Below are 26,395 nucleotides of genomic sequence, written 5' to 3' on the forward strand. Positions count from 1 at the left end.
GTAAAAAAACAAACAAAAAAAAACTTCTATTAAGAGGATAATTACAGTTGGATGATCCTAATCTAACATATTTCACAGCACCCCAATCCAAATTGGATCTGAACTAAAATCTAGTTTGGGACTAATACAATGTTTTAAGAAATATGTATGTAATTAAAGTCAACCAATTAATATAGAATTGTAGATTCATTTATCTTAAGAATTCAAGAAAAATCTCAACAGCATACAGAAGTAAACTGATATGCAAAAGCTTAACAAACTACATGAAGCAAAACGGTTTGTTAAGATGAACAACGAGAAGAAGGAAGACACAACAACAGACAGTGTGTACAAAGAGAGAACAGGATTTATAAACGGGTGAGTTGACCCGGAACCTCAGTGGGCCAGTTCTGACACCAGAATAAGAATCACAACAAACAAAAGAAAAGAAAAGAAAAGAAAAGCCCAAAGAAAATGAGGACATCTCATTAAAAAAATTGTGCAAAAAGAAAAAAGCTTTTAAAAAAAGGACCAAATACAAAATCTACTGAGACTTTAAGCTGAGTTTCAGTAATCACGCAATCACCATCTAAAGATAGGAACCGCTGTGTGGTTAGACATTTCCTGAAGCTTTTGAGCCTCCTCTTCCTGTAAACATTGCCTTTTTGTTTTATTCGATGTAAGAGCAGCTTTGCTTGATGTTTGGAACATGCAGTCTTTAATCCTGATATTCCTTTTGGCAATAGGTAAGTCTCCAAAAAGAAGTGATGCTGATTTAAATTTCAATCTGATGAATTGCAGAGCTTCTTGCGTCTTTGCTGTGCTACGTTTCTGACTGAAACAGCTTGAAGAGTGTATAAAACTTCTTCATGCAGAGCATTTATAGAAATCATTTTGTTGTCCAGACCACTTTCTTCACTTTTAGGTAAATTAAAGTTTAGTTTAGTGAATTCTAAAGCTTTTTACCGCATGGTCAAGTTGTTTTAGTTTGGTATATTTCCAAATGTTCATGCAGGTGGGAGTGAAGCAGTGTTCTGGCAGAGTCTCACATGTCCCTATGAAGCCCAGCAGCAGAATCTGCTGCGGGTCTGGTGCCGGCAGACCTCTGCAGAGTGCTGCACGGGCCTCGCCTTCAGCAACAGCTCCCAGTTGGCTGATGGAGGCAAGCTGAGGGTGACCCAGGACCTGCACTCCTTCACCGTGGAGGTGCTGGAACCAAACCCCACAGGGGGGGTTTACTGGTGCGGCCTACTGAGCAGAGACGACACCATCATCAAGCTGGCTGAAGGATATTTTCATAGCAGTAAGTAAAATCAGCGGCTTGACAGCCAATGAAAGCCCGGCTATGATTGTTGCGTCTGTTTTAACTGCTGTGGGTGACGATCTGGTGAAAGATGGCTTCCAGTTAGTTCACGGGAATGATAATTTTTTAAGGGCCCGCTAACTTGGGATGAACCAATCCATTTTTTCCACTTCTGGTAGCGATACAGATATCGGAGGTTTAGTATTTGCCAATACTGAGCCGATACAGAAAAACAGCTGAAAAGACTTTAGGGTTTACAGATTTGTTTGGTAACTCTGCATCTCACTGAAACACACATACAGCTTCAGAAGGTTGATAAAACATGTAAAAACAACTGTAATCTGTTCAGTCGCTGCAGTACAACAGTAGATGTAAAATAAATGATGATGAAACTGATGAAAACAGTAGGCAGACAACCTTGGTCATACATGGATAAATAAGCTGCAACAAACCTTCTGTCAAATAGTTCAGAAAGTGCAATTAGGATTTGACACATGATCTCACACAAAGCATATTGGACTATTCTATGCTGCTCTTTTAGACCAGTCTGACTGAAACAGCTTGAAGAGTGTATAAAACGTCTTCAAGCGGTTCTGCCCTTATGGATCAGTCACATATAGTTCCACCAGCTGCTTGCTAATTACTGCTGGCTAGTCTGAAGGAGCTAAGTGGGGGAGTGCTGCTCTGTGAGGCGGAAGCTCTGAAACTTGGAAAGTGAGCAGGAACTGTACTTTGAAGGCAGAGTTAGGTCCACCCAGCCATTTTGTACAACTGAACGGTTGCCATGGAGATTAAAGTATTTCTTAAATAAACATGAAAGTACCAAGACACCAACATAAAGTGACGATAGGACATTTATACTCACTTTTCTTTTATTGAAGATGCATAAAGTCGATGAACTGTCCAGTGAGAGCGGTGTTACTGTAGACATGATCACTGTAAGCTGATCTCCATTAATTTGCCTTCCCTGCAGCCTCAGCTGCTTTCATCTGGAGTTTTGCTCGCTGGATGCTGCTGCCTCTGCTGCCCGTAGTGATCATATGTACTCATGTCTGCACAGCAAGTAAGCTGTTCCTGTTTGTATTCTTTTATTTTACAGACAATGTGGTTCACTCAGGGATGGAAATTAACTGGTTACATTCACCTGCGTACAATTTGTCTGTACTTTGTGCTTTTAAAAGTTGTTTACGGTTCTTATACTTTTACTTGAGTTTATTTTGAATAAACTATTTTACTCAGTTACATTTAAAATAATTTCTGCTAACGAATAAAATAATAATAATTAAAACAACAGAAAAAAAACAGCATTTATTGTTGTGCTGGGTTAATAATCATGTTCCATGTTGCATCATTTGGAAGACAAAGGAGCTGGAAAAACTAATTTGAACGTAGTTCAAGTTCTTCTGAGAAACAAAAATCCCCACTGTGCTTAAAGGACCAGTTTATAAGTATTAAAAATACACCAGATTTTTCTTACAATGTCAACTTAGTTTGGTTTATGTTCAATACTATAACCACATAAACATTCTGAATAATATTTTAACAACTGATGTAACTTGTATCAGTTATATCTGGTGCTTGTGATTCTAATCTGTATTGGTGACCAGGCGCTTAGTTTGGAGTCAGTTATTTAAAAGTATTAGACAGGAAGAGTGGACATATTGGACAGTGATGAAGGTCAGAAATGCCAGGTGGCCAGGCTGACAGAAGATACCAGATATTTAGATATGTATATAAAATCACACAGAACTCTCAAATATTCATGATGTGATAAGCTGTCACGTCAAATTTTTATTTAACCTCTATTTTACCAGGATAAAAAAGTCATTAAGATTAAAAATCTCTTTTTCAAGGGAGTCCTGGCCAAGACCCAGCAATAAATACAACACAAAGAAATACAGTTAGAAGAAATTGCCACGCTATAAAAAGCAGCGACCTGTCACAGAATCAACCTCTAAAACTTTTAGTTTAAATTTAAGAGCACTAAATGAGACGTGTTGCATTTTTATTTATGAAGGTGCTTCTTTAATTAAACAGCTTGAAACCTGTTTCCTTTCTCCTGCCTGTAAAAAAGCTACCTTTACTTAAAAGTATAATTTTAATGATGTACTTTTTATTTTGGAGTAACATTTTACACTGGTAACTTTAAATTTGATCAGACTTTTACTTGAATATGTTATTTTTGTACTCTTTCCCGCTCTGGTTTCACAGCAGCCAGACGTTCATACAATCAGAAGCTTACTGTCAGCTGTTATTAAAAACCATCATCAGGATTATGGACTTTAAAATACTGGAGTTATCTGAGGTTTTATTTGTAAACTTTTTTTTCTTTTCCTTCTTTGGTTTGTCCAAGTATTCACTAGAGGATTCCAGTTAATGTCATTTGTATGCAATTTGCTTTATAATGAATTAAATGAATTTGATCAAATAAAGTTATTTCTCTTCACAGTGAAAGCAAACCAGTGCTGTAAGGTAAGCGACTGCTTGTTTCTTACTTAACATTCAAAGCTCTTCCTAGAGTCCTAAAATCTTGAACTGGTTTTAGTTTTCCCTTTTCCTTCCTCAGAAGCAGGATGAGCCATTTGATGACGTAGCGGCGGGCGGAGCGCTCACTGACCCGCTCTATGAGAGTCTAGATCCTCAGAATCAGAGGAATTCATCAGGGATTTAACGCCATCACTTTTCTACCACCACCACAAAAGAAATAAAGAATAATCCACAACTTCTTTCTTTTTTTATGAAGAAATAAGTTTGCATTTATTGGACAAACCAAACATAGGCAAACTCACATAGTGTAAAGATGGAACATGTCATGGAGTGAAAAATAAATGAAGAATTTCATCCCAAAACGTTTTGAATAAACAGCCTCCTGAAACCAGCTTTTCTAAAGTGCATATCATTCTGAGGAATGTTATTACTTTAGTAAACAGAACATAAAAAAAGTCTCTGGATTTCAGCAGGACTGTTTCCACAAGAGTGAAAATGATTTTGGAATGAAGCTCCTAACATATATTTATATATCTATATATTTACTTTATACAATCTTTTCTTGCTGTACATTTAAGTCTCATGCTTTGCTTGAAACTTTTATCAGCATTTATCCTCAAACAAGAGATGAAAAAAAAAAGCACACAGTATTCAGGATAATGCTGCATAGTGTCACCTTTGGAATAAAACAGATTTTTTTGTAAACCAGCAAATTGGAACCGTTCTGTGTGTGTGTGTGTGTGTGAGAGAGAGAGAGAGAGAGAGATAAAGAGCTGATATCCATCATATGTAAAAAAACATCAGTTCTGGATGCAGGATGTTTTCTCAGTCTGTTAGAAGCAGGTGAGCTGAAACTTTCAGACAGAATGACACCATGTGGGAACTAAAGCAGCTCTGGTTTCTCTCCTTAAAGCTGCAGTACATAACTTCCAGTAGGACTATGTTTTTTTTATTTTTTATATATGCATTTGTTAAAACTGTCGCCGTCCTGTGACAGTTTTTGAGATAATCTGTAAGGGATGGATCTCATCCACCTCCTCTCTAAGCCACTGCTGCCGTCTGAAGAAATGCACCACTCCTGACCTAAAACAACCAATTGGAGCCAGGAGGAGGGGCTAGGCGCTGTCAATCAACTCACTGTTAAATGTGCTAATGGTGGAGAAAGAGCTCACGGTAACAGGAAAACTGTTTATCTGCCATCATCGGTGGCTATGCTAACTAGCCTGAGCATTCACAACAGGATATACTATACAGCACAGAGTGATTGAGAGCGCTAAGACCCTCCTCCCGGCTCTGATTGTTTTTTTTGGTTAGCGCAAAAAGACAACAGAGATCCATCTTTTCGCAGATTGTCTAATACTGTCTATACTGTCACTACATTGTGACAGTTTCAACAAATTTGTATGTAACTTTTTCTAAAAGTTACATACTGCAGCTTTAAAAAGCAGTTGAAGTAAACAGCTGACTGTGTTACAGGTGAAAGGTCATAGAAGTAGACAAGCTGTGAGCCATACAGAGAGCATGATGGGTCTGACTGGACAGTCTGGACACACAAAGCACACCAGGAGAAACCCACACATTTTTGCATCAAAAACAATAAATAAAGGACACAACAGAACAACAACAGAAACCCAGATGTGGTACAATAACAGAGTAATATTCATATCATCCTTCTACAACCAGAGACAACAAATGTAAAGATTCGCCCTGATCTGACGACAGGCTTCCAGGATGCAGGACATCCTGGGACATTTAAAGCAGATTGAGCTACATGGTTTACAGTAAGAACACTTGATGGGGACGGCTGCTCGTCTTTCCCTCAGCGGTGACCCTGCTTAAGGCAAACGCAGAGAACAGCAGAGGAATAAAACAGACATGGAACCTCATCCTGGATTTGGACTCAACTCAATATCAAGGGGCTTTTATCTTCACTTAATAGCAGATTATTTTTCTGACCATGATAGTGAGATTAGTAGGGGTGAACTGATTGCAGTATACTGGACAATTACTAGTCTTTAAAAAGCCTCACCTGCCGATTCCGATGTAGGCTGATATCAAATTTTTTTTTCACTGAAATGTTTGCAAAACGTAGTAAGAAAATCATTCAGTTGGTAACAGTAGGACCACCATTAACTGAATGTGCAGACTTGACCTGGTGGGCGGCGCTATCAAACCTCACCCAAAGAACAGAAGAGGACAATGGCTGACTTGGTTTTGAGGTCAGATCAGTGGAAAAGATCAGCTTCACAAGTAAGCATCAACCGATCACTGATCTCCCAAAATGAAGGAAATCGGGACCAATTCCTCGGTGTTCCCTCAGTGACTAGTTTACAGCTCTTAGTCTTCTGGTGTGTGGAAGGTTAGTTAATTATCATGACCACAATCAGCACAAAACTAAAGCCTACAGATAACTGATGTGGCTTCATTTATGAAATTTAAACAAAAAGATCTGATAAATTTCTGCAAAGCATTAGCAATGATGATAGAACAGCTTAGTAGAGACAAAGACAATAAAGTGTAAAAATCTCCCCAGCAAAGATAATCACCAAAGTTTAATCTGATATTTCCCACCAAAACAAACTAAGTCGGAAGAAAAAAAGAAAAGGACAGGATGGAGTCTTTAAGGAGTCAGTCATCACTTTGAGCATGCTCACTAGCACTACATCAGCCGCACAAACATTCAGAAGAAATCATGATCCTATTTACAGCAGCTCATTGGGAGTGCATCACGGAGTATCAAAGCAAAGAAAAGCTCGAATCAAAGAAGTACAAAGAGCTCGCCTGTCTTCATACCAGTGATAGTAAGATTCATTACAGTACACATGACTCCTCCTGGGGCTTCTTATTGGTTGGAGTGGAAATGAGAGCTGGGAGTCAGAATCCCAGGTTTCCAGATTCTGCTGTGGTTGGTGGGTTTCAGTGGAGGGTATGGCTTGTAACGCTGTTTTATGCATACACAAGGTAACCTTTTAGTTTTGATTCTTGTTTTTTTTAATAACAGACCAAAGTCCTTGCTGTTCTCCTGGGATTCAAACAAACAGCAGCTTTTATAGCTCTTCATAATCCCCATCGTCTCTTTTGACGGAGCCGGTGCCTCCACCCAGAAAGTCCTCCAACTCGTCCACCTCTGTTTTCTTTGAGCGAGATTTCTTCTTCTTTTTCTCCTTGTCATCTACCGGTGCCACTTCGTCTTTTTCCTTTTTCTTGTGTTTGTGTTTCTTCTTGCTCTTCTCCTCCTCCTGTATACAAGGCATGACATTTACAAAAAAAATTTAAAAAGTCTAACAATATAAAGATGACAACTCTTTCTAATCCTCATCCCAACCAACATTCAAAAGCTGGCAGCTTCAGAAACTAGCTTCAGCAACTAGCTTCAGCCGTCTCGATTTATAAATATTGATCAGCATCATCAGCATGATGTTGGATACTAAAAACAGAACATTACAACTTATGTTGAAAAATGTGGGGGACACATCATGATTATGTAAAATATGATCTCTTTCCTCATCTAAAAAGTAGGCAGATTCTCTGACCTTTCTTCCTATATTTTCTCGTTAAATTTTTTAAGATTTGTTTTCTGGGTTTGGATGCTGTGTAACTGTTATGTAACCATAGCAGTGTGGACTTCATTTTATAACAGGGAGCATCTTAATGGCTTCTGAAAAGCTCAGATTATTCCTGAACTACAGCCCTGTGACATTGGCAGATGTGTAGAAAGGGAGGCGGAGGAAGGTGGAACCGCCTTCTCTATGGATGGTAACGGGAAACCTGAGCTCTGTCGACCAGCCAAAGCAAGCAGCACACTGAGGATTACCTTGCTGGATTCCTCTGATAACATCAACATATTTCAGCCTGTTTTATTATGTCAAAAACAGCAGAAGACACAGGTAGAAACTTGAGAAATTAACTATATTACACAGAGCTGGAGCATCCTCCTCCATATGACAGAAACCTGTCGTCATCAGATCTGTTGTGTTACAGCCCGCAGCATCAACACTGAAGTATTTTTCAATGAATTAAATTTAATTGAAACAAAGTCTGTCTGGATGGGTTGGTGTGAAACCTGGGGGAAATATTTGCTGCTTATTGTGATTCCATACCTCCACCAGAGCAACAATGATTTTAGTCACAATATTGACAGCCACTAGTGTTGACAACCAAAAGAGCAGCTAAATGTGTGAGGATGAACTCAGAAATACATCAGATAATCTATACTCTATGATAACACCAGTACCTCCTTGCTTTTCTTCTTCTTTTTCTTCTTTTCTTTGGACTGCTTGCTTTCTTTTTCTAGAAGAGGACAACACACACATCAGAAGAGGTTATTGGATGATAGATGAAGCACATCTGAGGTCAAAAACATGTTTTATAAAAAATGCTTCTGATACAAACATTTCAGTCCAGGTACTAAATGCATCACCAGAGTTATTTGGAGCGACTGCCTGAAACACCTACACTGCTCATCTAGCACTTCCTGTCGCTGACGCTCCGTCAACATGGTGGTGAACAGATCTGTGAGAATCACTGGTTTCTATAACAACCAGTTCTGATCTGTTCCCATGTACTTGTTTTGTTAATGTATTTGCATTAATATTCCATTTGGATAAAATCAGTTGAAAATGTTCTCAAAATGAAAATATTATTGTTTATCACAATAATGTTTGAAACTTTATCATCCCTGCAAAACTGCTCTAATCATACGGTTCATAAAAAGTTGTGTGTTGTTTGAACGTATTGAATCCGTAACTCTTCTGTAAAATCACCAACTACAATTTCCCCCAAATGCTGCATACATAACCACTCCAAGTAGGCGGGGCTTGTTGCCTGAATAAGGCGGAATCGTCTCCCCTATTGGCTGACAGATGATGAGTGCTAGTCCCCTGGCTGCAGTATGAATGCATCTCATTTAACTGTCGTCATCCATCACTGCCATGATTTCTAGTTATTTTTTGCATGAACAAACTCATTCATGTGCTCTCCTTATGCATTGCTATGGGCAGGCCCCAACTATGGAACAAAGATCAGTGAAATGACAGGGAAACAAACTGCACAGCTGTGTCCTGACTTGCCTTCCTGGTCCTCACTGCTGTCCTTTGCTGCTCGAGGTTCTTCTTGGATCCCCAGGCCAAACAGGTCAGCATCATCCTTGGGTTTGAAGGAAATCACAGTGGGCTTCAGCGGAACTAGAACCTTGGATAACTGCGTGTCCTCGTCAGAGAGGTCGGACAGAAGCTCATCTCTGACCGGAAAGGTGTCCTGTGCAAAATCAAAACAGTCAAACAACTAATGTTACAGGGAAATTCAAATTCAATTCAGTTTTTAGGGGGTTTCAAGCATTATTAATAGGAATGTATAGGTATTATAAATCAAAAAATATTAATAGTTTTTCTACCTCTCAAGAAATAAATTGAATTTCCATAACAGAATGACACTTAAATCAAAAGTACAATTTATTGCAGATAAATATTTCTTGCCGCTATGCTGAAAATGTTTTTTTTTAATATATATATTTTCACACAAATATAGACATCTCAGAAGAAAATGAATTACTTTTTTAATTTTAAGAATAGAAGCTAAAATTGTAATTCCATGGTGGGTATTTCTCAAGAGTAAGTTTTCTTCATGTAAAATTTGTGGCTCTAAGCAAGTTTCATAGCTGAACTGAGGGCTGCAGACCCTTGGTTTAGACGACTTAAACTGTTTTTTTTTATATTCGCTTCTGATAACCTTTGTGATTTTCGGGGTGTCTGATGCTTCCGACTCAAAGTCCGGGTCATCCATGACAAAAGAGAGCATCTGCTGGGCCACGGGAGCCTCGGGGTCTGTATCAGAGTCCTCTGCTCTGGGTGTGCTTCCCTTTTTCCGGGCCTGCTGTCGAGCTGGGGGCTCCGCTGCTGGAGTAAGGGTCAGGGAGATTGGTGCTGTGGTCTGGACTTTGAGCTCAGGAACATGAGAAGTCACCTTTGGTTTTGTGAGCTGAATAACTGGCCTGAAAGAAAAATACAAGCGGGTGAGTGAGTTTAAATGAAAACTTAAACGCTTAACTATATTTACTTCTCATCTGTTCTGAGCTGGTTAACGTCCTAGTCATATCTGTATGACTGTTTGGTGATAATTACTTCTGCAGAAGTGATTATTATCACCATTATCACCTGCGTTATCAGGAACCGTCAATGTTACAAGCAGTGAAGAAGTCGTTGCCAAAAGATGTAGAGATCCTGTCATGTGCTTCCAAATCAACTCTTAAAGCTGCAGTATGCAACACTGATGAAAAAAAAAATTCACTAGATGATCTGATATCTTGCAGCCAGCACAGGCTGTGATTAAAGTTAATTAATGTTAATAGTTAGCATGACCACTGATGATGGTACATCAATGTTCATCCTGCAACAGTAATCTGTTTCTTGACCAGGAGGACATTTAACAGGAGAAACATGAGGTTGACTGACAGCCCCCTCCTTCTGGCTCTGATTGATTGTTCTTGATCAACCAATCAATAGTAGTTCAGAGAGGAGGTGGAGGAGATGCACCTTTTTGCAGATCATCTGTCACAACCAGAGGTGCAAATGTAATTTTTTTTTACTGGCCACTCAAATGTTTCAGTGTTTTTCTTTTTTGTGTGTAACATGTTCCTTGATAACAAACCCCTCTGCAACAGTGCAAGTGTTGCAGTTCCCATCTTGAAATGAAAGTAGATGTCCAAGAAACTGCTAGAGATGTCTTTTCAGTGTTTACGGAATATAATGTTTATACAAAACCATAATTATTCCCATAATAAGACCATATATCCATGTTAAATAAAGAGCTCTTTAACAAAGTAGCAGCTTAAAAATAAGTCTTGTAATCATTTCTTGTGCTGAACATTTCTACATTCTGGTTACAACTCAACCAGATATTATTCAGTGACGATCTGTCTCTAGTCATTATTAAATGATATTAATTATTGTTATCTGTGTTGGAATTGGTCTAGGTCTGTTAATAAAGACTTATGTATTTCAATAAATTGTGTGGTTGAATTCTAGTTTCTGCTGAGTTACTGAAAACCAACTTACGCTTTCAGATCAAGTTCACTGTCCCAGTCCTGGTCCTGTGTGACTGTGGGGGCCCCCTGCTCAGCCTCCTCCTCATCGCTGGTCAGAGAGATGTCCTTACTGTGGGGCCGGGTCTTCACCTGGGGGAGGCTGGGCTCGCTGTCGTCAGGATCCAGCTCATCCTGGTAGCCGGAGACCATCGGGTTTCCTCGGTTTTCTCCATCACTGTGTTACAACAGGACAAACCTTCTTCACATTATGTTCAAGAAGTGAGCGCGATGATTTCACTCAACGCCACGATTAAAAGCTGTAACCCAAACAAACAGTCATTATGGGGACGGAGCAGAGATGTTGATCCAGACAAGAGTTTGTTTATCATATGAACGTTAGAGAGAAGCTATAGTGTTAAAAGATCTCACTGAAATGTGATGGTTTGTTCTTTGCTTTAACATACGGCCTAAAAGACTTTGGTAAATCAAAACTGATAGTAATAAGGTAAGTGAGTTAAGTAGGAGCCACCGAGGAGCTTTTTAACCACCTCGGCAACCTCGTCCCAGAGTCCCCAGGCTCAGCTTTCTCAATGGAAGGCATGTTGGTGGGATTGAGGAGGTCTTCCAAGTACTGTGCCCATCGGCCCAACACATCTCGAGTCAAAGTCAGCAGCACACCATCCCCACTATAAAAAGTGTCGGTGCTGTACTACTTCCTCTTCTGAGACGCCAGATGGTGGACTAGAATCAACTCTAAGCTGTATGGAAGTCTTTCTCCATGGCCTCTCCAAACTCCTCCCACGCCCAAATTTTTGCCTCAGCAACCACCCAAACTACATACTGCTATTACAGCCGGTTCCCATCAGCTGCTTCCAGAGACCCACAGGCCAAAAAGGCCCAATAGGACTCCTCCTTCAGCCTGACAGCATCCCTCACCAAAGGTGTCCACCAAAGGGTTCGAGGGTTGCCATCACGAAAGGCACCGACAACCTTGTGGCCACAGCCCCGATAGGCCGCCTCAACAATGGAGGCACGGAACATGGTCCACTCAGACTCGATGTCCCCCACCTCCCCAGAAACGTGTTCAAAGTTCTGCTGGTTCTGGTCAGTGGACAGCTCCTCACCTCTCTTCACAGGGTGCGGCTGCAGATCCGACGAAATAACGACAAAGTTGATCACTGAACTGCTGCCTAGGGTGTCCTGGTGCCAATTGCACACATGAACACTCTTATACCTGAACATGGTGTTCTTTATGGACAGTCCATCATGAGTACTGAAGTCCAACAATGGAACACAACTCGAGTTCAGTTCGTTCCTCCCAACCACACCCCTCCAGGTCTCAATGTCATTGCCCATGTGAGCATTGACGTCCCCCAGCAGAACAAGGGAAACAAGAACTCCAGGAAGGGTGGGTAATCGCAAATGCTGTTCAGCCCATAAGGATAAACAGTCAGAACCTGTCCCCCCACACAAAGGCGGAGGGAGGCTACCCTCTCGTTCACAGGAGTAAAACCCATGTACAGGCACTGAGATGGGGGCAACAAGTATTCCCACTTCTGCCCGGCGCCTCTCATCATGGGCAACTCCAGAGTGGAAGTATTTCAACGAGAGTGGTTCCAGAACCAGAGCCATGTGTTGAGGCAAGACTGACTATTTCTAGCCGGAACCTCTCAGCCTCACACACTAGCTCTGGCTCCTTCCCCACCAGAGAGGTGACATTCCACGTCCCAAGAGCCAGCTTCTGTAACCGAGGATAGGACAGCCAGGCCCCCCTTCCTCACGCACCACTTATCACACACTGCACCCGACCCCTTTGGTCCCTCCCATAGTGGTGAACCCATTGGAAGGGGGACCCATGTTTCCTCTTCGGGCTCCCTGGGTAAAAGCCCGGCCACCAGGCGCTCGCCAACATGACCCACCTCCAGGTCTGGATCCAGAGTGGGGCCCCGGTGACTCGCGTCCGGGCAAGGGAACATTAAGTCCATTGTCATAACTCATCATAAAGAGTCTTCAGGCTGCGCTTAGTGTGTTTCCTCACTGAGGATCTGTCTGCCGTGGGTGACCCTACCAGGGGCATAAAGCCCCAGATCACTGGGATCACTGGGACACTCAAACCCCTCCACCACGATAAGGTGGCAGCTCAAGGAGAGGGCTGCCACCTTTTCATAATAAAATGACAAATCTGTCAAGGTTGTTTCCTCTAAACCAGTTTTTGTAGCTAGCGCTAACTTTGTGTCATCACCGTCCAAGTTGTAGCTGCTGACCAAAGACACTTTACTGTTGGACTACAGGAAGGAACCGCTCACACCAGGAGCTAGGGGCGGGCTCATGGAGAGCAGCAGCCAATCAAAACATTATCAGAACCTTGTTTAAAACAACAGTGCCATAAATGAATAAATGCCATTTACCTGGTTTTACCAGCATGAGCAGATAGCATTATGGATTTTAATAAAAGTAAAGATAATCTCAAAGCACTTAACCAACTAAATGAGTGGTTTACAGTATAGACTGTATGCCCTTCAAAGATCACAGGCCATGCATGACATTTAAGTAAATTCTAGACTATAAGCCGCTACTTTGGAGTTCATTAGGTAAATGTTTTTTTGTTTTTTAGAAAAGGGAATTTTCTTTTGTATAAGTTTGTGTGAGGCACTAATGTTTAGTCCAAGACAACCGAGGTAAACTGATTTAAAGCCAGCGAGCTTCTCACCTGTCGCTGTCCACAGCTGCAGCTGGGGCGGGTTGGGGAACCTTGCTCTTAGATGGGACGCCGTCTTCAAGGAAACTCTTGTCCAACCTTTCATCTGGCACAAAATCATCCACACTCTGCACCTTAGCGGGACACACGGGGGCAGGAGGTTCTTCTGAGGAAGACATTTGGACAATCAAGAACATTAGCTGCACTCCAGTTTGTCCCAGTGTTCAAAAGTTCCCATCACAATGTTTCCTCATCTAGAACAAAGCCTCAACAAAGCTGCAAAAAAAAAAAACAAAAAAAAAAAAATCACATGACATTCCAACTTCAGTAAGGCCTTTGATTCTTAGGAATGCTCTGCATTTTCTAACTGCCAAGTCTGAAATCTCATGACTAATTACTAGGGTTCTTTCATTTATGGCTAAATCCACTCAGATTAGGATTGTAAAATATTTAAAAATAATAATAAAGTCTTGTCCTGTTTGTGTTTTCAGTATCTTGAGAAATATGCACCAGCTCTCTTTTGGCGAGCTGGTTGAGTTTTTAAATAAGCACCAAGTACTGATAGATAGGATAGCAAACACCGTTACCGTGTGGTTTTAAGTAGATGCGTTTGTCGGTTTTCTTTTTTTTTTTCTTTTGTTTTTTATACTTTTTTCATCTCATAGTATGAACTCAGGTATTTTGTCAGGTACTTTTCATCTCTTAAGGTTTAAGTTAATGCAAGCAGGGAGACAGTTTGCCATGGAGTCTTGCTTGAGACTTTACAGAAATAAGGTAGGTTTCTATAGAGATATGTTGTCAAATAAAATCTAATCTGACATTTATATTATGTTTTAGGGTAATTAGGTTCTAAAAGTGACACACAATCTCTTTAGGAAACATGTAGGTTGTGAATCTAAAACTGAAAGAACAAAAAAAACACAAACATATGTGGTGCCTTGCAAAATTATTCAGATCACTTAAACTTTCACAAATGTTGACATATTTGAATGTATTAGACCAAAACAATGAAGTGGACAACAGCAGAGAGCCACAACCGCAGAGATCTGCTGGTCAGGTGAAAGATGATGAGAGATTATGAGGAAGAAGAAAGAACCGTAGAAATCCAAGAAAAGTTTTGTTTGCATCCAGGCAGGTAGAGAATACAGAAATAATCTGTTAGAATATATGTTAGGATATGAACACGTGATTAAGGTATGATAAACTGAGACCGAACAAATAAAAAAAAAAAAAAACAAACAAAACACATTTATTTAAAAAATCTGATTCAAAATAGATCATCATATTAGGTCAGGTCTTGTCATGACATATCTGAAAAGAAATATATTTCATATTCTCAATGAGCAGTGATGTGAATATTCGGTTCTTCCATAACTATGAGTCTGACGTGACATTTTTAAACATAATGTAAACAATATCCAGTAATAAAATGAATACTCCTTCTATGTCCCTTTATCTCATCAGAGATGCTCCTCTCCTTTACTACGACAAACATCTCATTTGAATGTAAAATATTACATTTCAAACGTAACTTAATATGCAGGTAGATCTCAGTAAATTAGAAAAACTTCAGAATTTTCTGTCACTCATGTCAGAACTAGATAGAAACGGACGAGCAAGAGAGATTGTCATAGCCTTTCCTTTAGCACTTCCTGTTAGATAAGCTGGAAATCAAATTAAAAATAAGGTTTCATGTACATTTGATAAAGATGCCCATTAATCTGTAATCCTGATATGACTGCTGGATGGTAATTCACTCTTGAAGTAGAATATTCTTTGCTGTGCATGCTTATGTTTGATTAATTCTGCTTATTCTTATTTTTAATCAGTACAGAGTGAAAATATATATTATTTTGATTAATAAATGTGTACTTTAATTCAGTTTGTAGATCAATGTGATTTTTCTCCGTCTGTGGAAAATGTATTTTAATTTCACTGAAACAGATTCGATTCATGGGTGTATAATAATTGATTATTCAACAGGAAAGGAAAATAAATGTGTTAATGGTGAACTGCATGAGACTGATGATTATTATTATTATTAAGGATGTACAATGTTAGAAACACTTAGGATTAGAATATCAATCTGTTTTTTTCTTCCTCAGTTGCGCCTCCATCACTCTGACCTTCAGCATGTTGGCCAATGTTATTGTGTCTGATCTGAACATCTGCTGTCCTGAGACTGTCTGGCTAGCTACAAATGACAGTTATGACTGGGCTTATCTAGTTAGAAACATATATTTTCAGAGGTTCTGAGCTTTTGTTCCATTTTCCTATAACACTAAAAGATTGAGTTGTTTTTGCCTTTGTTATGGAATCGTCTGTGAACCCTGAGCTCTTGTGGAATTAAACCGTGCATAAATATAAGTAGGAGGGTTTTCTTGTCAGGCCTGACATTTACACAGAAATGTGAATGTGGGGTTAAAATAAATAAATATCTGAGAATATTTTATTTAAGCATTAATAAAATCCAATGTAAATAAGAATTTTTTTCTAGGTATTACAGTTAAAAGATGCAGTTAATCAGCGCTGCACACACAGCTGGTCACCTCACCTCCTCGTCACCATCATGGTGCAGCTCCAGGCCTAGCAGACCTAGAGCTGCATGTCAGTGGCAAGCTATGTGTGCAACTCACAAAATGTATGCTAAAATACTAGAAGCATTGTACCGAGTAGTAGTTTCTATAAGGAGCTCAGCAGATGAGCAGTTCCATCAGAGTTTTGCAAATTGCTGCTGCTGCTAGTCTGAAGGAGCTGAATGGTGGAGATACGGGGCAGGGCTGCTGTAACCATTTTAGGTAGCAGGCCGATGAACATGAATAAACAAGAACCAACTTTCTGTTCATTACTAGTAGTTGTACAAGGTGGAACAGCCAGTCTCGTCAGTTTGAATTTGTCCATGTGAAGTTTAAGGAGGGCCAATCCAGGAATGATCCACTGCTATAGTGAGGAGTGGCTGAATAGAGCATTAATGCTGAATAAGCAGACCTGGGTAACTTTGCTCACCTGGTGCAGCAGCAGAGGCCTCAGCAGCAGGAGATGAACCAAACCAGCGGGAGATGAAACCGCGTTTCTGGGGGCCTGAGACCCCAGGCGCAGCTGATGATTGCTGGTGTTCAGGTGACTGGAGTGGAAGTTTGGCCTCAGCCATGGGGGAGGTCACCCCACTAGCCACTGCTGTGGGGGGTGCAGGGGAAGACGCAGATACAGATGGAGACTGAGGAAGCATCTGGGAGGGTAGCGGAGGCTGTGGAGTGCTGGGGCTGGAGCTGCCAGTGGAAGCACCGCTGGGGGGCACGATGGGGGACTGGGAGCCAGAGGAGGGGCTCTGACCATTGGCTGGACCAGGGGAGGCATAGCCTTTACTGCGAGACTCCAAGTTCTCCAAGAAGCTGGAAAGTTGAGGGGCAGATATTATAAGATTATTTTCTTCTTTCTGCTACCTTTCATTTCATTTTTAAATTATTTTTTTTTCTTTGTATTGAATTTTTTTCTTTGTATTGAATGAAATGAATAAAGATTTAATAAAAAAATAATAAAAAAGTTCATACAAAAAATGTATGAGAAAAAAAAAAGAAGAAGAGTTGTCAAGACAACTTTTGTATGCATTGTCTGACATTACAAAAAAAATAGAAAAAATTTAAGCTTTCTCTTTTTTGCTTCCCAAACAGACAAAAGAAAAATAATTTTCACTATGCATGATCCATCACAAAGACCTGCATGCATCTAGACAACACTTAAACATCAGCATCAAATGTTCCACGTGGAACAACAGCTGTGATGTTATAAACCAGACCAACATTCAGAGTGTCAGGACCACACCTCTGCTCTACGTTTCTCCCTAACCCTCAGAGCAGAAACAGCTCCCCCTAGTGGCTTTCCTGTGCAATGCACAATCAAAAGGGAAAGAAACCGCTGTACATTTCATAGTTCTGGTCTTCAGTCTCCTGCTGGACAGTAAGCTCCTCCAAGGTGGCGTCCATGTCCAGCTGGTTGGTCTCCAGTTGTCTCAGGAGGGTCTCTCTCTGCACACAAACACATTTATTTAAATGTGAATGATCAACACAGCTATAGGTCACATCTTATTGATTGAATCCTTCTAAAATGAACTAATCCAACTATTGCTGGGAAAATGCTAAAAGCTAACCTGCAGCTGTAGGAAGGGGATATTGAAAAACCTGTGCAGATACTTCAAGCCAAAACCATTCTTCATAGAAGACTCAGCATAGTGGATGTAGGATGATCCCATTGGTCTGTAAAAAACATGAGTTATTTATCCAGTAGATCTTAGAGTTCATTCAAACTGTTATTGTGTCATCTGTGTGCTGCAGAAATATGCCAGCAGGGATTCTGGGCTAAATCTCTGAGACCCTGGATTGCTTTTCGGAATGAGATAACCGGCTGCAGGCCATGCCCCCACCCAACTCAACATTTACACTTGCACATGAAAAAAAGCTTCTAACTGATGTGCAATTGTACAATCGTACAACTTTGGAAAGCAGAAGCGGAGGCTCCTGAACAACCAACAAGAATGCAGAAAGTCATTTCTGGACAGTATGTCAATAACAAAAAACACTTATCTTTTCCAGCAGCCATTGTACAGCGCAAACAGCAGCAAAAACAACTGATCAAACGTGCTGGACCTTCTAGGTTGCTAGAAGCTGTGCTTGGATGGGGTTGTTAGGTAACACTGTAGTGCTAGCCGATTGTGACTTATCAATTGGAAGGTTTATAAAATGGCTCATTTTCCAAACCCCAAAAAATATTAAGCTATTTCCAAAAAAAAGGTTTGCCGATTTGAGAAGCAGCTGAGACCCAAATGGAAGTATAAAAACATGCAAAATGTGAGTTTTGCTTTATAGTGTAGTCTCCTTTAAAGCAATCAATCAAGCTACTGAGGTTCTCCAGGTCTCAAAACATTACCTGTTTAGTCCTGCAATAAAGTCTCTTATATCATCAGGGAGAATGACGCGATGTTCCCCCATGTCCCTGTGGTTTCCCAGGACACACACCGGCACATGGGTGGGTACTTTAGGCAGTTCTCTCAGGATGTAGTTGAAAGTCCTGAAATTTACAGAATCACAGAATAACATTATTTAGCAGGTGAGAGCAAGAAAACAACAAACCCTGAGTAACACTAAGCTTGGGACTGAAGGCCAATATGTCAGATTGACTTTATTTAGTTTGGACCAGATACATCAACTTGACATATGCACCTTTGTGCTTTATTGTTTCCTGAAGTTTTATCATTTAATTAAATAACTCAATTATTTTTACTAAATTTGTATGTTAAGTTCTTAAGGAAACTTGTGAGGTATTGAAAACATATTTTGACTAATCAGCAATGGAAACCAAAGTAAGCAGCAGTAAGAGAAAACCTGAAAATATGACTTTGCTTTTTCTTTGACACAGTATGGATAATATTCTGATGACTATTAGAGTTTAAGTAATACACTATGTGAATAGCTTCCTCTTTATTTTAACAAGTTTCTAGCCATTCTGGACTGTTCAGGAAATAAAGTAAACTGAAACCTTTTATGTCAATATGTTAATTGAGCTCAAATAAATGGTGACAGGGTGATGGACATTCTAAGCATTATTGATAAGAACTGTGAGAATAATACAACTGACTAATCACTGGGTCCTCTTATTTTAGCTAAAAATCTAAAATATTCAGATCGATTAAACTTGACCTAGAGAATTTTGCCCTGAAAAGAGACATAAAAACTTTATTCCATAAATGTTTTTGACATAGGAACCATTTTAGAATTAGTCAAATGCAAATTCTGTAATATATAGATTACTCAAGCTTGGATGCACCACTCCTGACCAAAAACAACTAAAAAGAGCCAGGAGGAGGGCCTTAGTGCTGTCTATCATGGACTTGCTGCTCAATGTGTTAATGGCAGAGAAACAACTTGGCGTTACAAGAAACTGTTTATCCACCGCCATCGGTGGCCATGCTGCTGACCTGAGAATTAAAAAAAATTTTTTAAAGGTTTTATTGGCTTTAGTGGCCTTTATTAAATAGTTAATTGACAGGAAAGTGGGTAATGAGAGAAGGGGGAAGACATGCAGCAAAGGTCGCCAGGCCGGGAATCGAACCTGCGTCGGCCGCGTCGAGGACTAAGGCCTCCTTATGTGGGTTGTGCTTAACCCCTGCGCCACCACAGCACATCCTGACCTGAGCATTTATGACGGGCTGTGCTAGCTGCAGTATAGCAGAGGAGAGGGCATAAGCAGCACTACACAGATGGTACGACCTGCCTCCCGGTTCTGATTGGTTGTTTACGGTTAGCACTGAAAGAAGGCAGTGCTAACCGGAGTCAGATTTTTTTCACAGATTATCTTGCTCATACCGAGCTGTCACAACATGATGACAGTTTCAGCAAATATGTAAATTTGTTATCAAAGTTATGTACTGCAGATTTAATACTTCAGAACTTCACGATTCAAATACAATAGAAGATTTTCTGTTCCTGCAGATAGTCACACGAAAGAGTTCTCTGACTATGGTGACTCACCACTGCTTTGTTATGTCAAACATCATGATGACACCATTGCAGTTCTTGTACACATCCAGGAACTCTGCATCCAGGGCCACCTCATCTGACTGCAACACAAACATTTAGAACAATTTAACAATCACACATCCTGGTAGTGAGCCTGACCACATGACAGCCGTGTGATAATCACCTCTTGTGGCTCATTCTCCAGTTTCAAGTTGTCTCCGCGCCGTTTGCCTTTTCCTGAAAGAACAAAGACACAAGTTAAGACAATAAGAGAGGGAAGTCAACATAAGGCTTTAAAGTCTTCTGCCGTCTGTTAGTTTGCAACTGTTTCATCATGACTAAAGCAAGCACAGCAATTCATCCACTTTTCTCTGTGAAAAGCTCCCTGCTCACACTAGCCTTAGCATCAAGCCAGGGCTCACACACAGCAGATGTTCAGCCTCTAAATGGCAGAAGAAAAACAAATAAACACAGCAATCCTGGGCACAGCAAAAACTCTACAGACTTTCAGATTAAAGTGGGAGGAGCCAGGGCACACCCAAAGCATACATGGGTTTCTATGCATTACAGTCACGCTCACCTCCACCTTCAGGAAGAGGGTATTTTTGGCCTGAGATGAGTGCAAGAGAGGTGTAAGAAAGACAACATCAAGACTGAGGACAGAAACGAACCAGAACACTGAGCACGATTCAATAAAACATCAACATCTCATAGCTGAGTTCCCTCAGTTAAAATGCCTCTGAGCTGATGTCAACACTTACCTTTGTCCACCACGTCCCACACCTCCACCTTCACTATGTCATCAGTGGCTGAGCACAAAACAAAGATTGACTCATGAGTATTGATTTAAGTAACAAAGGAAGGGATTACAGAAACATGGGGTTTATTTCACTTTAATATGAATTAACTATACTGGAGCAGGAAAATGTCCAATACATACACATACAGACCAACAGCCTCTAGGGAATACACAGACTGCTGTTCAGTTAGTGATGCTAACCATGCTAAGTGCTAAAATAAAAGGCACAAGACTGCTTAAAATGTGATATGTCGTATTTAGTGTTTTTAATTAGTGTATGCCTAACTAAATTAGGCATACACCTGAGTTAGTTGTTCCACCTGAGTTAGTGACTAGGGTTAAGTCATTGCCACTGATCCTAATATAAATAATTCAAGTAGAAAACAATGATTTAGCTGCTGCCGCTAATAAGAGCTCTGAAGGAATGGACAGGTCACAGCTCTTCAAATTCTATTCAACAGTACTTTATTGATCCAAAACGGAAATTAAATGTGTATGTGTAAATCATTTAACCAAAGAGTTCTTGTAGATGCTGGTGCCTGTGGGTAGGAAAAACCACCTGTAGCAGACTGTATAACAACAAATTTGAACAAGCCTCTGACTGAAGACACTGTTTTTTTTTCTATGACAATCTTATGAAAAGGATGGTCAGTGTTGTCCATACATTTATACTAAATGTCCATACTTTTATACTAAAAACTCAGAGAAACAAGCACTACTCACAAAAAGTTAGGGGTGAACTCCAGGATGAACCTAAAAATTCCAGGTTCTCTAAACCTTTAGTGCATATCAGCTGTTCAAAAGCTTCAGTACTTTTTGCACAACTTGCTGTTCTCTAATGAGGAGCTTAATGACAGAGTCCACAACAGGTGTTTGATCCATGAAATGACCAATACAATCCCTGGTTCAGTCAGAACTGGTATGTATAGAGCTCTCTTCATCCTGCTGTTCATGTTGTGACATTGGCTGCCCTACAACAAGAGGGAAGCCAAGCCTCTGCAGACAATAAGTCGACTTGTAAAGAACAGGAGATGTCGTCGTCAAGATGGAACTGACGCTCAACGTCACATGGCATGTTACAGAGACCCTGACAAGTTTTGTTATGGTGTGACCACCAGCAGCTATATTCCCATTTACCATATATTTGCACAAATTGGAATTACAAAATTTACTTTAAAAAACCCCTCACATTTAAAAAAGAAAAATTGTGCAAGGATGAAGTGGTTTTTTGACCGTATCAAAATGATCTGATTTCGCGAAACACTTATTTTGCATAACAAGAAAAATGGAACTGCCTGTTTTTTAATGACTTATCCTATGAACAAACTTATTCACATGGGATTTTAATTGGGTTATTTAGTTAATGAAAACTCCGCAATTGCAAAATTGTGTTTTGTTTTTTTTATAGCAAAAAAAATCCAACAAAATTTAGCAAGCATTTGCAATGGAAACGCTGCTGCTGCTGGTTTTTGTTTTAACACATCGAGATGAGGAGATCACTGCTGCTTCTACTGAAATGACCTACTTTCATCATGCTATATCGTCATAGTGTGAACTTTTTCTAAATTTCATCTGAAAGCCAAACAACCCAAACTTGTTATGAGTAGTGTCCCGTGTTTCTGTGAAGGATCTCTACCTGAAACAATAAGCGGTGGAGAGGGGAAATCTATCCTGGGTAAGGAAGAAACTAACACTCTCTAAATGGTTGTTAGCTCAGATGACCTGTTGACATGTTTTACCTTGATATGGAGCCACTGGAATAAAGCACCAGGCACAAACAGCAGATGTCAAACATTCATCCCAACAGGAAGGTAACAAAGGCAGCATTCTGAAAATAAAATCGATCTACGATAGTCAGAGGAGATGTGACTTACTTTTGTAATTCCAGTGAATACTTGTGACCTGGATCTCCTGAGTGGGAATGTATTCCTCCACAAACTTCTTCCCCTGCAGTCGGTGCCATAAAGTACTCTTTCCAGTATTTCTGTCTCCTCGGATGACTATTTTCACTTAAGTGAGGAAAAAAAACAAAAAAAACATCACGGTAGTTGTAGCACCATCTTTGGCAAAGATGGAAACTTTGCTCACATATTTGACACATTCGTCTTACTGTTATATTGGACCCCTTTGGCGAAGCGCCGTTGCAAACTTTGGTTCATGGACTGCAGTCCTGCTGGAATGGTTTTCTCCCGGAGCTGCCCCGGCTCAGAACCCACCAGCTTCTTCAAAGCTGAAAACATTTTTGAGGTCTCAGGCGTAGAGGGGAGTAAAAACACTGAGATGCCACTTAATGAGATTCCTTTTGTAAGAACAGAAGGAGCAGCTTAGAACCGTGTCCTTATAGCTGAGAAGTTAGGGCTCCATGTTTAGAAAGAGGTCAAACAAATTATTATGGATCAAGTTTGACTTCTGTTAAATCTGACTGGATGTTCCTTCTTGGTCATCAGTGGTGGGGATCAAGAACATCATCATCTGTGATTGAAAAAAAACAACAACAACAAAAAAAATTGTTGGTAATCACTGGTTATCACTTAAAGACAAATCAAACCTTATTTGGCTATCAGAGGTCTTTTCAGAGTTTTTGATCTTTCAGGAACTGATAAGTTGCTTAGATCTACAGATTACTGCAGTGCTTTAGAAAAATAAAGATCTAGGCATGAAAGTTTCTCTATTGTACATCAGGCCAAAATAAAAGGCTCAAATATATAGGCACACTTGTATGTCTATATCTGAATGGACATTTGACCACCGGTTCTTTCAGAAATGTCAGGAGTAAGTTAAATGGTGTAGGATTCAGGACTCGACCCTTTGGGTTTCTCCTGAACATCCCAAATGATTTCCATTCATCCAAAATGAATAGTTTTAATCTTTGTCACTGTGGTAAGACATCAAAATCACTTCATATACAGCTGTTTGAACTGGTAATCAGGCATTGTTCAGAAATGACTCAAAAATACTGTTCCAGCTGATGTAAAACTATAATTTTCATTGTCAAACGATGAATAGATTCCAGGGCAATTGGGCAACCCAAGGAGAGTTGTCAAACAAATCTCTTTGTTTCCCAAGAGAAACCACAAGCTGTGGCCAATCATGATCACAAAGAAGTTAACAGACGTTGGCCTTCTCAAGTTTATGAAATTCTAGCACTTCAGTACCACTTATTAAACGTTTTAGGTGAATACGTGAATATACTTCAGCCTGTATGTCAAATTTTGACCCTACATGGATAAGAAAAAATTCACAGTAAAATCAAAATGGGACCCCAATTTCTATTTTTAAAATTCCTAGGAGATGCATAATATATAATTATTTCACCTGCAACTCAAGTAAAAAAAATAATCATGGGGCTTAAACAAAATATGCATTCTAAGGTTTAATGTATTTTTCCATTTTGGCTTAATTTTCATTTACCAATAAAAGTATTGGTAAAGAATGCGTGGCTTTGAATATTGGAGGTTAGATTTAAATCATCTGAGAGGCAAGGGAAGAAATTCATTCATACATCAAATGAATGTTCATGTGTGAGACCTGCACCTGTATGGAATAGTAATCATCTCTACAGTATCAGTGTTCGTAATTATACAATCACGATGGGCTGCCTGTATGCAATACTTTATAGCTTCAGTTGTTCTGTACTCAAATTCTGCATCCAAATATTTGCCCAGATGTATGGACTACTTTTGTTATCCTCGATCCACACACCTGAAATAAATTTAGTGACCAAGATGCTAAAGCAACTTACTATTAATGGGGATGTTCCACAATATAAAAAAACAATACTTTCATTCATTTCCTTGAATCGTGCAACCTTAAGATATACTTTCTTTTCAACTGCACATCCTACCTATTACCAGAGGAAATCACGATGAAAAACATTTTCCGTGTCAGTGGTCAGGAGGATAAAGCTTAAATGCCTGTATGTGTAGCTGCAACGTCACAAAAATTACATCGTGGCCTTTCGTTCATTCATCAAGATTATTTGCATTAATCTTTTTTTGCGTCAAAACATTTTAGAACATCAACCAAAGCAAATAAACCTCCCATAAATCGATATATATTTTTGCTGTATTTTAGCCAGAAGCCAGTGCCCTACTTCTGTCACACAAAGGAGAACACATGAGAGGCTCAACCGGGTAAGATGATGAGGTCAGCTGACCCTCTTCACAGCGGTTCCAGTGACAGTGTACTAGTAGGTGGCTCATTAACCTAAATATTACAATTTAAGACACATTAAGCTTACATTTGTGATTCTTTGTTTATCTCTATTTTATATGGGTAATTGAGAGGACACAATGTCCAGAAAACATCCTATCTCGATCATAACAAGTAATCAAATTAGTACAGTATTCACGTCAATTAATTTTAAAGAGACACCAACTCAATTTTAACCTGCGCTGAATGTTATGATATTAACATACTTCCTCGCCATTATCCACTTTTTCTATTTTCATCGTCGTTCAGTTAGCATTAGCTGTCTATTCACTTCGCTCCGTTAAGTTAGTACTCTACTAATTATACATTTTATAAAACCCAAATATGTATACTACGTACATTACTGGCCTCAAAAAGAGATGAGACAGCCAAGGTTACTACCTGCTGTTACCCTAGATAAAGGAGGTAACGTTATCCCCCAGCTCAGTTTTAGCTAGCTCTTCCAGCCCCTGTATTATTAGCCTGGCGTTTCTAGCTCGCGGCTCCATAACAGCACACAGCAGCTGCTCTCAGTTCCGCTGCGTCGCCATTAATACTCACTGCTTTGTAATGAGAAGGGGGACCTGCATCTTTTTCTCAAAACATCTGTCAGACATCCATCCTGACACAGTGAAAGCAGCCACATTCCTTCGCAAAGACAGCGGGCACGCAGAGCTGGCATCAAGCGTACCGCAAAACTCTGCAATGTCCGATAGGACCTTCAAAATAAAAGCAGGCATTTAAGTTTTTACGGAGATTTTAAGTTTACACATTATAGCAGGTTTTTGTGGAAAATAATGGCGTTGCTTTCAAAACATTAGGCACCACTTAAGTTTATAAGAATACAATATTATAATGAATTGTTTCATTTAACTCAGTGATTTAATTGATGTACTGCAATTATTTTTTGTTTTATTTACAATTTAGCTCACTGGTACAATTTTAATCCTAAAGCTAAATTAACCTGTCTTTGTCTAAACTTCTTCTGAGTCATTACTACGGAAGAGGATTAGGGCCACCGAAAAAATAAAATAAAATTCTGAGTTTAAAGTCAGAATTCTGACTTTTTAACTTTAATTTCAGAATTCTGACTTTAATCTCAGAATTCTTTTTTTTCTTTTTCCGGTGGCCCTAATCCTCTTCCGTACATTACGGATAAAACAAGGGGGAGAATCTTCTGTAATGGTCTGTTTTACACTAAATCTGAAGAAACCTCTGACTGAAGACAGTCTGGGTCTGTCCTTTTGTGTAGATCACTATTGTGTCTCCAGTCCACTGTGTTTTCCAGGTGAATACAGAAATACTAACACTCCTTCAGCACATTTGCTTAAATTTGATAAGAGATGTTTGTCAAACTCTAGTCCTGGAGGCACTGGAGTTTGCCCTGCAACTTTTAGATGTGCCT

General features: G+C 39.8%; 3 protein-coding genes across 6 annotated transcripts in view; 2 read left to right on the forward strand and 1 right to left on the reverse strand.

The window, feature by feature from the left end:
• Positions 1–268: 268 nt before the first annotated feature.
• On the forward strand, positions 269–5,183 carry si:ch211-102c2.4 (uncharacterized protein LOC568178 homolog). The gene is made up of 5 exons (XM_044110685.1): positions 269–725; positions 995–1,282; positions 2,256–2,345; positions 3,732–3,754; positions 3,849–5,183. Exons 1-5 carry the CDS (start codon positions 689–691, stop codon positions 3,951–3,953), a joined length of 543 nt encoding a protein of 180 aa, XP_043966620.1. The 5' UTR covers positions 269–688; the 3' UTR covers positions 3,954–5,183.
• rabl6b (RAB, member RAS oncogene family-like 6b) lies at positions 4,013–26,364 on the reverse strand. Of its 4 annotated transcripts, none has more exons than XM_044110676.1 (17): positions 26,204–26,364; positions 25,552–25,709; positions 22,910–23,271; positions 22,674–22,808; positions 20,762–20,809; positions 20,185–20,237; positions 20,013–20,101; positions 18,412–18,552; positions 17,636–17,741; positions 17,410–17,513; positions 16,495–16,880; positions 13,501–13,654; positions 10,822–11,025; positions 9,497–9,758; positions 8,839–9,025; positions 8,004–8,059; positions 4,013–7,008 (listed from the first exon to the last, which is right to left on the reverse strand). In XM_044110676.1, exons 3-17 carry the CDS (start codon positions 23,037–23,039, stop codon positions 6,817–6,819), a joined length of 2,247 nt encoding a protein of 748 aa, XP_043966611.1. In that variant the 5' UTR covers positions 23,040–23,271; positions 25,552–25,709; positions 26,204–26,364; the 3' UTR covers positions 4,013–6,816. The 4 variants fall into 4 exon arrangements, with proteins under 4 accessions (XP_043966611.1, XP_043966608.1, XP_043966610.1 ...); XM_044110673.1 differs by lacking the exon at positions 26,204–26,364 and adding an exon at positions 20,581–20,610; XM_044110675.1 differs by lacking the exons at positions 25,552–25,709; positions 26,204–26,364 and adding exons at positions 20,581–20,610; positions 25,351–25,368.
• The window catches only part of LOC122827742 (TNF receptor-associated factor 2-like), a 30,727-nt gene continuing 29,267 nt past the window's right edge, over positions 24,936–26,395 (forward strand). The window contains exon 1 of the mRNA XM_044110679.1: positions 24,936–24,988. The gene's annotated coding sequence lies outside the window, so the exon portion shown is untranslated. The remainder of the gene's footprint in view (positions 24,989–26,395) is intronic.

Source organism: Gambusia affinis, linkage group LG03 (assembly GCF_019740435.1).
Source record: "Gambusia affinis linkage group LG03, SWU_Gaff_1.0, whole genome shotgun sequence".
NCBI lineage: Eukaryota > Metazoa > Chordata > Actinopteri > Cyprinodontiformes > Poeciliidae > Gambusia > Gambusia affinis.